This window comes from Borostomias antarcticus (genome assembly GCF_949987555.1).
Source record: "Borostomias antarcticus genome assembly, chromosome: 21".
Classification (NCBI taxonomy): Eukaryota; Metazoa; Chordata; class Actinopteri; order Stomiiformes; family Stomiidae; genus Borostomias; species Borostomias antarcticus.
The window spans coordinates 11573874-11588800 of NC_140254.1; the positions used below are offsets into that span (position 1 = coordinate 11573874).

Sequence of the window (14927 nt, forward strand, 5' to 3'; positions counted from 1 at the left end):
TTAAATTCAGGTAATGGAGTTTTAGTTCTTAATTCAACCTGTGTGTTCCTCTGTGGAAGATGAACTGAAACATTAACAGGAAGTTAAGATGATCTTTGACGGTTACTTGATGAAATGTCCAGAAAGACTATTCAATACAGCAAGTTGTTGACAAAAAAACAAAACTTGAGTCAATCACAAACGCTGGTCTTACTTTGGAGGACCTGCACTGGTTCATCAGGTCGATGTACTGGTTTCTCCCAATGCCCAGCAGCCTTAGACCTGTGGGATGATGGGAACATGAGTTCAGGATCCATCCAGCTGTTGCCTTGCGCACTTGTATTCAGAGAGCATAAGATACAAATTTAAAAAAATCAATGAAATACAGTAAGTGGCGTATTTTGCTGATGCAGAACCATAAGCAAAATTATCCCACAGAACCTGAGTCTGATACCTACAGTAGAATATTGTAGATGGGGAAGTGCCTCAACAAGTGTGAAATAACAGTGATATTCTGAGTACTGAGTAGGGCTGGGTATCGAGTCGAATTTCAAGAATCGATTCGATTCCGATTCACAAGGTTCGGAATCGATTATCATGATTCAATTCGATTCGATTCGATTCAATATCGATTCGGTTAGTGTTACTTAAACCAGTTTTTTTTTTTAGCTGTAACCTTAATTACATGACTGCCAAGTTATTCAACACATCAATACTAGGGCTGGGTATCGATACTGATTTCCAAAAATGAATGAATGAATGAATCATTGAATGAATTAATGAACTATTCATTCCTTCATTTATTCATTCATTCATTAAATAAAAGATAGATTTTGGGATTCATGAATCGATTCAGAATCATTTGATTCAGAATCGATTCATCGATTTTTTAAACCCAGCCCTAGTACTGAGGTTGACTTTGCTCAGTAGTGCTTGCACATTATGGCCTATGCCTTTTCAACTCAGAGAAAAAAATAAGGTAACAAAAAGCTTTCTCGAATTGAGTCATATCTCAGAGAGAGCTGCTCTGGAGGGAGACTGTCCGATGCGCTGATGAGAGTGACTCATCCAAACTCTGCAGCAACAGCCTCGTTATCCAGGAGCGCCACCAGCCTGTCTGCCCGCACACACTCTGAGAGACCGGTGTGTGTGTGTGTGTGTGTGGGGTGGAGGTGATTTGAATCTAAAGTCACTGTGAAAGTGATCTGAAAGTGATCGGAAGAAGTGATACTCGTCGCATCGCCCCAAAAAAGGAGGGAGTCGTAGTGCCGTTGTGGCATCATGTACTGGGACCACTGCCAGAGCTCCCTCTCATTCCTCCTATCCTCTACCCCCCTCCAAGAGATTAGAGCACAGAACACCCCCCCAACAAACCCTCTCCAAGCGCCACTATGGCCACCTGCGAACTGCCTTCTGTCAGACAGGGGAGGGGCCAAGCCCCGTCAGGATTCCCTCCCTCTCTCGGTCAGTCTACCAGGTGTCCCACTGCCAAGACCGGGTTCATCTGACAGCTAGAGGTCTTGGAGCTCTGCTAATGGACCATACTGTAGCACCTTGACAGTAAGCCACCATGGGTGAAACTAGGACACACATCTACTGTAATTCATACGCTCTAATAGGCAATAAATCCAAACAAAGTTGAATGCTTGAAGGATATCCCAAAAGTAAGAAGGTGCAAGGTAAGCAAAAGTTAGTTTTTATATTTTTGAACCACAAAGCTTTCTTTCAAAAACAAATGCCAACGCAGTCCCTTCCCTTAAGCATTTGTCCTAGCACTTGTCAGTCTACGTGTGATCCATCAAGCATTACTATGTTGCCAATCCCATCGTACTAATGATTGTGCGTTAATAAATGTGGTAGATAAAAACAATCATCATTTAAATATCAAGCCCCTACATATTCTGGGCTGAGTTTCCCAGAGGCATCGTAGCGCTACGTTCATCATAGCGCTACGATGAACGCCGTAGCTTGCGATGAACGTAGCGCTACGATGCCTCTGGGAAACTCAGCCCTGGTCTATTTTCTCTGACTCTTGTCCAATAACAACTCTTCACTCCATGGAAAAATTACGGAAAACCATCTTGCATTTTACTATTTTATTTCAAGGGGTAGTTCACGCATGTAAATTCACACAACCAGAGAGTGTGCAAGCTGGGCAGCATCCTTGTTTAATTGTGATTGTAACTTTTGCACATTGCTGTCAATTTTAGGATTAATAATAATAAATAAATAAAATAATAATAATAATAATTATTATTATTATTATTATAACTTAATTTTACCTTCAATATAGACAAATATATTATTGTGACAATAAATTACAAAGTAACACAATCTCAAATTAGAGCTAACACCTGTGTTAATGTAAAATATCATATTTCAACCAGGCCTATAGCAACTGGTGTGCGTCAGGTTGATGGCCTACCTCGCTCGCCCACTCCTCTCACCTCAGCTGAACGATAGGACGCGCATAGGTCTTCTAGAACATGGCATTACCGATATAATGGCTGTCAAAGCTCTTATTTAAATATGTGACCGAAGCCTACCCATTGCTTTTCGTTGGTTAATTTTGATTGCTAGTAATTATGTCACCAGTACATTGACTGATTGGTGTAACATTAATTTTGCTTTCATTTTAAGACTTGTAAGGCTGCAAACCAACACCTGTTTACCCTGTTACTTGCAAACAACTGGAAAATACCCATTTATGTTTGGGATATATAACACATAGAAGAGGCCTTTATACAATATACCATTTTGCCAGAGGGTAGGCTACATATTTTGAAGTGATGAACAGGCATATGTGGCTGCGCTGCTCTTGGATACCGGTCAGAATCAGTATCATGATACTGAAACTTGCTACACAAGCTGAGACTTGACGTGAACGCCGAACTTGGCGCGGAAATGACCATACACCAAGTTTTCTGTCCTACGATCGCTTAGTAAATGAAGGCCACTGCCACTGGAGTCTCACTTAAACACTATCTGGAGGTTACTGTGGTGAAATGAAAGTTATATGACTACTAGTTATACACTGTGTGTGTGTGTGTGTGTGTGTGTGTGTGTGTGTGTGTGTGTGTGTGTGTGTGTGTGTGTGTGTGTGTGTGTGTGTGTGTGAGTGAGAGAGAGAGAGAGAGAGAGAGAGAGAGAGAGAGAGTGAAAGAGACAGCGAGAGAGAAAGACAGTGAGAGAGAGAGACGGAGAGGGAGAGAGAAAGAGGGAGAGAGAGAGAGGGAGTGAGAGTGAGAAAGAGAGTGAGGGACAGAGATAGCGAGAGCGAGAGAGAAAGAAAGGGGACAACATGAAGAGAAAGAGAAACGTTAACCCTCCCTGAAGAGGATGAGGAATTGTAGAGCACATAAGGGTAGAAAGAGAGAATGAAGGAGAAAGAGAGGAATAGAGGACTCACAGTCAGCAGCAGTGAAGTTGGGCAGGGAGTCATAACTCTTCTCACTGTTCATGATGTCCTAGAGGTGGAGGGAAATCACAAAGAACAGAGAAATTAAACCAGTTACTCTCCCTGTGACGCCATTTCCTCAGCCCTGATTAATCATAGTGTGAAATGATAAAGAGTGCCATGCTCATTTCCACTCCCTATTTTCATTAAGCGCATAAGAGGATTATCAAATTACCGTAAATCCTCTAATAGTGGCCTGTATTCAATTATAGGCCGGGTATTTTCAGAGTTTTCCGCATTGTTACTGACGTTTTGGTGACGTAGATCAAGGAATATTATCATAGTCCCGCCCAGGTCCCGCCCTAGTGGCCAGGTTTGCTTCCGCTCTGAACTCCACCATTTTTTTCCAGCCGAGTCGAGCGCGTCACATCAGCAATTATGCCGCATCGCTGTTCTGTTTCCGGATGCAAAAATCCACACGTATCGCTACATCTTGTCCCAACTCTTCATGAAGAAATTGGCACCCCTCCCCTGCTCCTCCCCCTCCATCTCATTGGTCAATGGGGCTTTCACAGGAATCGATTCAGACAGACGAAGATAGCTCAGGGGCGAAATGTGAGTTTTTTTCTACATAGGACATTAAAATTCACTTTTCTGAGACCCCAGAAACCGATTTTAGGTAGGTAAAAAAAGCATGTGCTGTGCCCTTTGGGAGAGCAAGCCGCAAAGCACTTTGGCATCGACCCGAAGAGAATCAGATACTGGAGAAAGCAGAAGGATGAACTGTGTTTAGCTGACAAGAAAAGAGTACTGCTAGCTGGTGGTTGGCAGAAGAAAACTAGCTTTGAGCTAGAAGCTAAACTTTCAGACTGGATCTACTCAATGCGGGACAAACACAACCGAGTCTCGAGGAAAATTATAGCGTATAAGGTGGTTTTAACGCCCGCACTCGGGAGAGGCGGTCGTAGCGCCCAAACGCAGTGACAAGACTGATTTCTGGGCTTGTGCTTGCAACATTTTAAACTTCAACGGAAAAGTAAACGACTCTCCTACAATTACATATCATAGACAGTCTACCTTCATATTTTCTGCTTGTTATGTGCATATTTAGTTATATAAAAACAACCACAAATCATCACTATGAATTCTGTGAAGTGTCGCCCTGAAAATATTGCTTGGCGATGCCTCGTCATTGTATGAGAATTCCATATTACTGTACCAACGTTACTGTCCATAGGAGTTGGTGGAATGGGAGTTAACGGAGCCCCCCTCCAGAATTCCAAATTGCAGCACTATGGTCAAAATTAGCAACCCAGTTTAAAACCGACACAACGCCGCTAGATTTGAATACCGGAATTGTTTAGAGGACACTTTGAGCTACAAAGTAAGATAAATTGTTATCACCACACAAATTGTCTGGTTTTATACATTTAGTTTTTGTGACGTTGTCGCCTCAGAGTGGGTGTTAACGTAGCCCCTTCCTCTACAAAAGTTCTAGGCTTCAGTAGTTGATGGAGTGTGTGAATGAATGTGCTGTGAATGTGATGATGTTATATTGTTAATAGGTAAACTGGCTGTTTACACACCGGTAGGCCTCTTTGATTTGTTTTGTTGGATGACACGGGGCATATTTTTTGGTTTGTGCAATGTTTTTACAATAAAAGTCCTGAAATTAAGGGATTATGTCCATGAGAGTTGAATTTTAAGAAATAAAGGCCTGCCTCTAATATAGGCCTGCCTCCAATAAAGGCCTGGGGCTCTCTGCAGCTCAGTAAATAAAGGCCCCAGCCACTATTAGAGGATTTACGGTATAACACATCCCTCCTTTAGAAATGTACATCTACAGCTCGGCAGAGGGTGACTTTACGAGTAGGCAAACTGGTACGTTTTTCAACCTGATCCATACTATTGTTTGTCAGTCTGTTCATATGCAATGGAAAATGCATGAACATGTGCATAGCTGTTGTTTTCAGTGGCTTTTTCCTGTGAAATGATGGTCTGCCTATTTTGAGGGGAAAACAAGTACTAGCTTGCCACTAGCTAATTAATTATTAAAGAATTTCCTTACAACATTGAGCAAAACTACACCCCTAATTATTTAGTTACAGCACACATTCAGACACACACAGGCACACTCAGCCGCTTAAAGTCCAAACCCACTTATCATGTTAGCTGAGCTGGCCTGCTTCAGACTCCAAATAATAACTTCAACTGACTTATCTTAACTTTAAGTCAGGGTCAACACAAACTACTGTTGAAACTGGAATAGGCTAAATATATAGTTGAAATCTGGTTCTGATTCTGATTCAGTCTTTGCCGTTCAACATAAGTCTGTTTTTTGGGGAACACAGGATTGGGATCAGTAGGCAGCCTAGTACATGACTGTATTATTCTGTTTTGTACAGACAATAGGCATTGTCTTGAATGTGTACATAGACTGTGAGTGACACCTAGTGCCAGTTTATGAAAAACAGCAGAAACACTAAATACACAACACAAGCATGAGATCGAACTGAAATACAGTTTGATGCAAAGCCACTCTACCCCAATGATAGTGTGCAATTCAATTGCTTCAAATTTCACTCTATTTCATATTCTGTTCCTATATATATTTTTAAAGGACTAGTTTGGTATTTAGCATTATAAGCCATGTTATAAGGTTATTTACGATCCATATTAAAATGCTGACAGACTGTGCACCCTTGAGATATTAGTGTTCATTGCTCATGTCACAGCTAAGTACACAATGGATCTATATGGGCATATATATATAGGGGTGCTCCAGAGAATCGATTCTTGAAAGGATCGCAATTCTTAACGCCAAAATTCCAAGTCCCAACTCCCAAGAATCGATTATTCTTCTTTTTTTCCTTTCTCTCTCTCTCTCCACCGAGAATCCACTGTGCCCTCTCTGCCAGAGAGGTGGATCGCTGGAGCACATCCTGAGCTGCTGCCCAAGGGCACTAGGAGACGAGCGTTACCGCTGGCGCCATGACCAAGTGCTGCGGGTCATCGCAGAGGTCATCAGCACTGGGATCTCCACCAGTTAACACCAACAAGGCAGTCCATCGCCTTTGTTAGGGCTGGGGAGAAGCCACAGCAGTGCCGGAGTCAAGCAGGGGGGCTGCTGGCAACAGCTCGGGACTGGCAGCTGAAGGTCGACCTAGGGAGACAGCTCAAATTCCCGGAGAACATCGCAGTGACCACACTCAGGCCAGACATGGTCCTGGTGTCAGAAACAACAAGGCAAGTGGTCCTGTTGGAGTTGACTGTTCCCTGGGAAGACCAGATGTGGAGGCCTTTGAGAGGAAGAGGGCCAAGTACGAGGAGCTGGAAGGCGAATGCCGAAGCAGGGGATGGAGGACCCGATGCAACCCCATCGAGGTCGGATGCAGAGGATTTGTCGGCCAGTCTCTCATCAGAGCACTCAAGATGTTGGGAGTGAAGGGACTGCACAACAAAAGAGCCATCAAAAACATAACTGATGCGGCAGAAAAGGCATCAAGATGGCTGTGGATCAAGCAGGGAGATCCGTGGACCACACAAGCTACTTAGACACAAGCTGGGGTCTGATGTTGCGAGACCAGAAACACCCAGTGAACCCAGGATACATCACTGATGATGTGTCTAAGTTGCACCAAAGTGTTTATTAGAACCTAACAAAAATATTTGTATCCCATTTATGTAGTGTGAAAAGCAGCAGAAGCACGCTGGACACTTTTGTGCAGAAGAAGCAGACATGCACCCCCCAGCAGGCGACTGCCTTCACATGTGGCCTCGTGTTTATGTTTACCTTTATTTAATGTTATTTAATGTGCCTTGGTTTACAGAACCTTATGCCGGTCCTTGTTCAAAACAATGGACAAATATTTATTTATAGTTTATACACACTGTACAGACATTTTTTAAATTTTATTTATAGTTTTATACTTGTACTATCAGCAGAAGGGTAATAATTAAAAGATACATTTTTGAATGAAGTTTGTTCTTTTGTCTTGCGAGATTTAAAAGCTGATGGCTAAATATACCATAAGAGCCATTTTATATTCATGCTGGTTATTTAAAAAAAAAAAAAATTAAAAGGAAAAGATTAGTCGACTAATCGTTTCAATAATCGGTGACTAATCAACAATTAAAATAGTTGTTTGTTGCAGCCCTAATAATGATACCAAACTACTCCTTCAAATGAGGCCTCTGGGTTGAAGTCGAGGGAGGTATACAAACAGAAGGGTCAGAGACTACATAAATTTGGAACTATTCTGAACTACTGCTGCACTAGAAGCCAAAATGAAGGAGTGTGAGCCGGGCGTCGTACCTCCATGATTCCTATGTAGTAGGAGAAGGGGGTGACCCTCAGCCCCTTGACCATGATGTCAGACAGGTGGTAGGGGTACAGCATCAGGTGGTCCCGGCTGTACTTTAGCAACTCTTCGTAGTACTTGCGTTCATCCTTCCTCACGTGCCTCACTGCACACGGGGGAGGAGGGACAGCACAGGAACAGGTCAGTTTGAGGAGCCAACAGTGTCAATGCATACAAATGGGGTAGCAGACCAAACAAGAAAACTGTGGGAATCTGTCTGAAAGCATAAAAGACGGTGAACTTGTCCAAGCGTTGGCTTCCTGCTCCTCAGCCCAGCAGTTCAAGAGAGTTACTTTTACTGTACAACACGATATAATAGCTACTGTAACTACATTCAAATGCATTAATGATGTGAGGCATTGTTGTTGTTTTTTTCTCTAGAAATTACAGTGCAGAAATAATGATACTTTAGTATAGTACAATAGTAATGTAACCTACATGTATAAGGGGCAACCAACGTTTAGTATTTGCAGTAACTTTGTGTTTGGTTGAATGGAGTGACATTTGATCGGGCAGGAAGCTCACCTAGGTTATTGCGGAATCGTAGCTGATTGCGAATACTATATAGCAGAACATGTTTCTCATATTCGCGCTGAGAATTCCCCAAACTCTGTGAATAAAAAAACAGAATATCAATGCATACACAGATGCCATACGAGATGGTCGTGAGGGCTGTATTTACGCTGGCATAACTTGACATAATGCATTCGTTTCAAGCACTGGTATGCACCGCTTGCCGCCTCCAATTACACACGATATCTTGGCACACGATAATAACTCCATCGTTTGAGGAGGTGGAATTTATCCATGAGAACGAGATAACTTTGGCTTCCTGCAACACCTTTCCCCTAACATAATAAAGTGCAATACAGTGTCCTTTAGCCAGCTAAAGCAAATACAAGTGACATGAATTCGATACCATCATCATACCACCTGTCAAATCATGTGATGGAGATTAGCTCCAGCTAGCATAGCTACTGGACCAGTGCTCTGATGATGGTCAACTCTGGGTTTCGGGTGAATCTTTCATTGCAGGTGTAGGTAACTAGTTACACACATCGTCCACTCACAGTGCTTGTTCAAGGTGAGAATATTTTTTACCTGTTTGACATTTGCTGGCAGCTTGTTCCACGGATAATTCTGCCTAATGTGGAATTCCACGTCCGTGTTCATTGCTCCTGGAATCGCGATTCACACAAGATCGACAACGGGATTTTGGGCAAGTCCAGGGTGACTATACCCCCCGACACTTGACAAAAATATCAAATAACTTCACAGTCAACGATGTTTTCAATATGAAGGGATTCTCCTTTTCAATAAACGACCACTTCCTGGTTGTATTTTTGTGCGACCGTCCGTCACGCTTTTGGATATGCTCGTCACTTCCGTATGAGGCGTGACCAAAGGCAGTTGGAGGAAAATAGAGCGCTTCAATACCAGAGTAATGACACTTCCATTGGCTCCCGTGGTAAGCGTCACGCGCCCCCTAGAGGGACATTATGGGCATTACCTTTGTGACAAGAAACCCCATTCACTGCCGTTGTCTAGCACGCACAAGCTTGAAAGTTGATGAAAACGGCTGTGTTTTTACCTTTAGATGTCTTGGTCATATTAAGTCATGCTTATAATTTGTTTATTTCAAAATATAGAGTAACATTATGGTAGAGAGCTGTTTTTAGAATCTGACAAGTGATTGGACAAACATTACTATACTGATGTGCTATTATTGGGATCATAATTCATGCACAACAACTTGCCTATTTACCGTCATAAGCAATTAGGAAGTTATTGACATAATGGCCTACTAGTTGTAGATATGATCATGTGAAATAAATAAGGCATTAATAAGTGCTTTATGGATAATAAACAGCTAATGCGCTAATATGCATGTAATAAGCACTGCAGCAGCTAGTTAGTGTTAATAAGTGTAAGTGAAGTGTTACAGTAGGGCCAACAACATATTACACTCAACCTAATATAATAAGGTACATACAGGAGCCTACATAATTATAATAAAGTCAATGTTCCATTGTTTTCAAATAACTTGATAGACCATTGAACACATTCTGGTAATACTTCAGAAAATACTGTACAATTATGAAAAAGAGAAGCTTCTGATCTGTGATTGAAATATTTTATTAATGACTGTTTTCAGTTATTGCATTGTCAAAACACAGCTCAATTTGTCAAAACACAGCTCTTTGACTACAACATGACTAGAATGGACATATCAAATCATTGTGTTAACATGTTAAGCAGGGGACATAAGCGCTCCTTTTTATTTACATTAGGTATCCAAAGAGTCGCTGTCTTGAAAAGAACATGGCGAGCAGCACAATGAGGATCAAAGACTGTTTTGATTCCGTTTCACTATAGCTGTGTTCGGAATCGCTCCCTATTCACTATATAGTGCACTATATAGGGCGTCAGCCATTTTGTTTGCAGTGTCCGAATTCTCCACGGAATTTTCGTTCCCTATATAGTCCACTATTTATTACCCACAATTCACCTTGATTTGCAGGGAACACAGCATGTACCCTACATTTTCTCAGTTCCCTAGGTAGTTCACTACATACATACACTATATAGTCAGGGCAAAATTGTCATGACATGGTATATGTGGTGTGATTTTTTTCAGAATTTTAACTCAAAATTTGAATTTTTGAAAATATGTTTAATTCTGTCCTCTGAAACCAACACTTAATACAGAGAAAACTACACTACCCATAATCCAACGCAAGCTCCACCAATCGGAGACATCGCTGTTTGCAACCCTACCCAACCCCTGCCGAGGATTACAATGACTAAATCGATTGATTGGCCACTGACTGAGCACACAGCTGCTGAAGTTAATGTTCAATTATGAAGAAAAGCAAACAAAACCTGTAAAAATGAATAAACATACTGTATCTCATCACACATTTTTCAATCAATTAACACCAAACTTGCTACACTGGATCTTCAGACAGTCATTCACAAACTCATTGACCAGATTATTGAATTATCAAAATTGATCTTACAATGCATCAACATGTTTTACAATACACAGTACTGTCAACAGCTTTCTCTTTCCTTTGTGGTATATTATGCGACTCTGATCACTTTAGCCACTCATCCACATTTTGAAGGGCATACCATCATTATATGATGCAACTTCTATTGTTATATCATTTGTTTCAGTGTGTATACTTTAATCAACAAACATCTTTTCACGTGGCCTTTTACATACACCACACGTTCAGTGTTTTATGATTAAACCAATTATGACCTCTTATCCTGCACCCTGGTGACTGGCTTAGTCCATTTTGTGAAGCCAAACATGAGTTGTCACAGGGGCGGCTATAGCTCAGTTGGTAGAGCGGGTCGTTCAATGATCGAAGGGTCAGTGGTTCGAATCCCAGCTCCGACTGTCCACATGTCGAAGTGTCCTTGAGCAAGACAACTAACCCCAAATTGCTCCCAATGAGCAGGTTAGCACCTTGCATGGTAGCTGCCTCCATTCGTATGGGTGAATGAGAGGCCATTGTGAAGCGCTTTGAGTGCTGCTAAGGTGGAAAAGCGCTATATAAGTGCAATCCATTTACCATTTACCATTTGTTGCTAATTAGCTCAGTGAGATAGAGGATGTTGCTTGGTGTTAGAGGTTACAAGTTCAATTCTCAACTGATGCAAAATGAACATTGGAGTGTCAACTTTCTTGTTGTCTTCCTATTCTATCGCTTATTGCTCCTAAACTTGTCTGAAATTGCCTGGTCCCGGCTAAACGATGCATAGCTGCTTTAATTATATTTCAGGGGGCAATCAGAGGGCGAGAGGGGAAGGGTGAGAGCGGGGGTGTGGGGGGGGCGGTACCATCAAACAGCACTCGGCTGGGCTCTTAATGATCATACACTAGAGCACTGGCCCGGCGGCTTGGTAACAAACAGATTAAGTCACATGAGAAGCCTGGACTGCAGGAGTGTGTCCCAGGTTATTCTTAGCTGCAGGAATGTACACAGCGGCCCCAGACCCGTTTCCAGAATGAAATGCCAGGGGGGGCCTTCAATATGTTAGGGGGGGCACACACAAATTGTTTGGGTGCTTTTAAGCCCGTTTTAAGTCGTTTTTCAGCCAGATTTAGAGGGATATCTCATTTCTCATTGTTATTCTAAGTTCTCACCGACACCTACCTCTGTGTGTTTTTGACATACGTGTATATCTATCTATCTGTCTGTCTGTCTGTCTGTCTGTCTACCTACCTTACCATTACCATATCTTTGGAATGTCTCCTCACTGCTCTGAATTCATCAAAACTGTCAAAATAAGTTGATTGCTGTTATATGGAGAATATGCAAAAACATTTTTGTAAAACCTTTTTAAATAAAAAAAACACTAAACGTATCAAGTCCATCATAAGTGATTCAAAGTACTGTACATGCAAAAGGGCATCCCTGTTGTGCAAACAAATAAACAAGTTTTCCCCAAAAGAAAATTGCAGTTTATGAAACTAGCATCTTCAGCCTTATTTGACGAGTCACTTAACCAGCCAACTCTCCTCTCCAGATAGGTGGGGTGACCTGAGAACCTAAACCCTGGGTGGATAATTGTAAAGTTAAAACACGTTAAAAACGATTGTAATTACTAAAATGTTTTTATCAAGGCAACTAAGTCCTGGCGTCTGGTGGGTCCTAGAACCGGGTAAGTCAGGACCATTTTGGGAGGGATGCGCTTTCAAAGCCCTGATGGGAGGTTTCACAGCACCAGAAGGGCGCTGAGCAGTGGCATTTTTATATGTAAAAAACATACAGAAACAACCAAGCTTTTAGGGACACACTAAATAAACTACAGAGCCATTATATGACAACAATGGCCAAGCACCACGAAGAGGAATGACAGGACGATAAAATACACCCCCTTAGGGCACAGCACTCAATAGCCTACTCTCTCACTAATCAGTGTTTAGACTACTAGCCTCCTTATGGCGCGTTCCAGGCAACCCGTAACTTCCCACCCGGCAACTGGGAGTACATCGATCTGTACGAGTTCACGGGTGGGAAGTTACGGGTTGGACTGCCATTCCAGAGCATTTTCACGTGTAGGAGGTCGGAAAAACACGAGTTACGGGTTAAAAACCCGAGTTACGGGTTGAACGCGCCATCAGCCCCCCGCTCCAGGAAGCAAAGTTCACGCTCTCGAGTGCTGATTGAATCCAGGCAAAGCAAAACGCACAGCCATAACAACTGGCAATTAATCACAAAATACCTACCTTGTATCGTAACCCAAACTCGTTTAATCCACTTCATTTTGTAATCAATTTTCAACAAATAGCCTACTCAAGATCTGTTTTCAATGTTCATTGATGCTGCCAGTAGCTATATAGCTAAAGTGGGTCACGTGATTGACCAATAGGTGATGTGAATGACGGGACAGTCAAGTTGCATCTTTTTACCTGGCCTACAATGTTAAGTGAATAACGAGCTAGTAAGACCGGTCAACGGACCGTAACGTGGACTGTATTTTCATGAGGACTGTAGGGGGAGACGGAGCACTTCCAAAACCCTAAACACGGATGAAAATGAAGCGATATGGCAGAATACAAGACGCATTTAAGACAGAAACAAAGTCGATTTTCGTGCCTTCTTTCACTGAAAGAAAGCGCACAGATCAAGTTTTATTTGGATTTGTATGGGTAGCCTAAGCCAAGGAGCAATCACCACTAGTTCTGAATCTTCTGACATCCACTAATAATTCATCCCATGTAAGCAAGTTTTTGCAATAGTATGTCGTTAACATTACCAAAAATAACCGCGCGGCACGGAATGAATGATCTGCCCTACTCTGCCTGGGATTGGCTAATATGGTGCCTTCCTTGGTTGAGATTGGTCAGGTTTTAGTGGTCAGTTCGATTGGTTAAAGTATATCAGATGCAGAATAGCCCGGGGTCATTCCGTCACCACAGAGATTACGTCTTTCGCGTTTCGTTCAGGGCGGGCCAGCTGATTCAGTGGGCGGGCCTGGCCCCCAAATGCCCGCCCTTGGAGACGGGACTGAGCGGCCCTCATGGCAAGCTCCAAACTTCACACTGAAAACCTCACAGTACCTCTCATTCCGCTCTGTGCTCTCCCTAAGATGTCCTAACATTAGCTTTGTATACGTTTGTTCTCACCAACATTTTGTGCGGACAATGTTGTGGCTTTCTCGGGGGTGGTTCTGATTCCAGCCACACTTGCGGGGGATTGTGGATGTAATTAACAGACCTGGAGAGGTAAGGAGATACCCCAAACATGATGGCTGGTTAACTGATGTAGTTATTAGTTTATGTAGATTAATGTATACAAGTCATAATTGGCGTTTAGTGGCATTGCCAAGTTTATAGAGCTAGCCTACAGATCTATTCTGACACAGTGTGACATCTGCTCATGCATGTTGATCTAACGTAACCTTATTTATGACCTTAACTCTGTGTTGGTATTGGGGGTTAGTGCACAGGCAATGTAGGACATTGTGTTTGTTTTAATGCCAAATAATGGAAATATCTTTATGGCAGTAATTAATCACTGACTTCATAAATAAACCTATGGTTTCAAATTCATGTGGAATAGTCTTTGATCATACATTTCAGTTGACTTAATAAATCTTTGTGGCACAGAGTAGATGTTTTTGAGGAAACATTTAAAGCTTACATGCAGCAATGACATACGAGGTTCGCTAGAAATATTCCAATGTTAAATAATGTGCGAGGATTTGGGGGTACAACACCAACATAACATGCTTGGGGAATACCACCAGTTATGGGACGTCACTTGTGAGCGACAGCTGTTAATAATAAAGAATAATGATTAGGTTCCAGATATAGCCCGGGCAGGTGGGCCCTGTGTGAACCAGTAGCTCTCGGGGTGATTAGAAGACTTAGTGTTGATAATAGCCCTATGAAATGCCCCCGGTCTAAACGCCAGGGCTGTCAAGGGCAAACCCACCAAGGGAGAGAGAAAGACAGCTGCGGCTGTGACATACTCTAACCACTCTGATAAAGTTAGCCATGACGAGGTGAGGACCGAGAGAAATGTGGCCAAATGCTACATGCGACGCATTGAGATGATTTAGGAGCAGGGATGGAAATAGAAACCTGTGAGTCGGTGGCTGCCACATCAAGTGCGGATGCTCCTGAAGAGAAGAGTTGGGAGTTCAGTCGAGGGGAACGTTTGTTGGTA

At 42.4% G+C, this 14927-nt stretch overlaps 1 protein-coding gene across 2 annotated transcripts in view; it reads right to left on the reverse strand.

Annotated features, from left to right (window-relative positions):
* Positions 1-9045, reverse strand: part of fam91a1 (family with sequence similarity 91 member A1) — a 29152-nt gene extending 20107 nt beyond the window's left edge. For both annotated transcript variants that reach the window (XM_084454864.1, XM_084454863.1), the window contains exons 1-5: positions 8839-9045; positions 8263-8347; positions 7692-7843; positions 3389-3446; positions 194-261 (exon numbers count right to left, since the gene is read on the reverse strand). In XM_084454864.1, coding sequence (XP_084310990.1) covers positions 194-261; positions 3389-3446; positions 7692-7843; positions 8263-8347; positions 8839-8910 — 435 coding nt within the window. In that variant the 5' untranslated portion in view covers positions 8911-9045. The remainder of the gene's footprint in view (positions 1-193; positions 262-3388; positions 3447-7691; positions 7844-8262; positions 8348-8838) is intronic.
* Positions 9046-14927: the final 5882 nt, after the last annotated feature.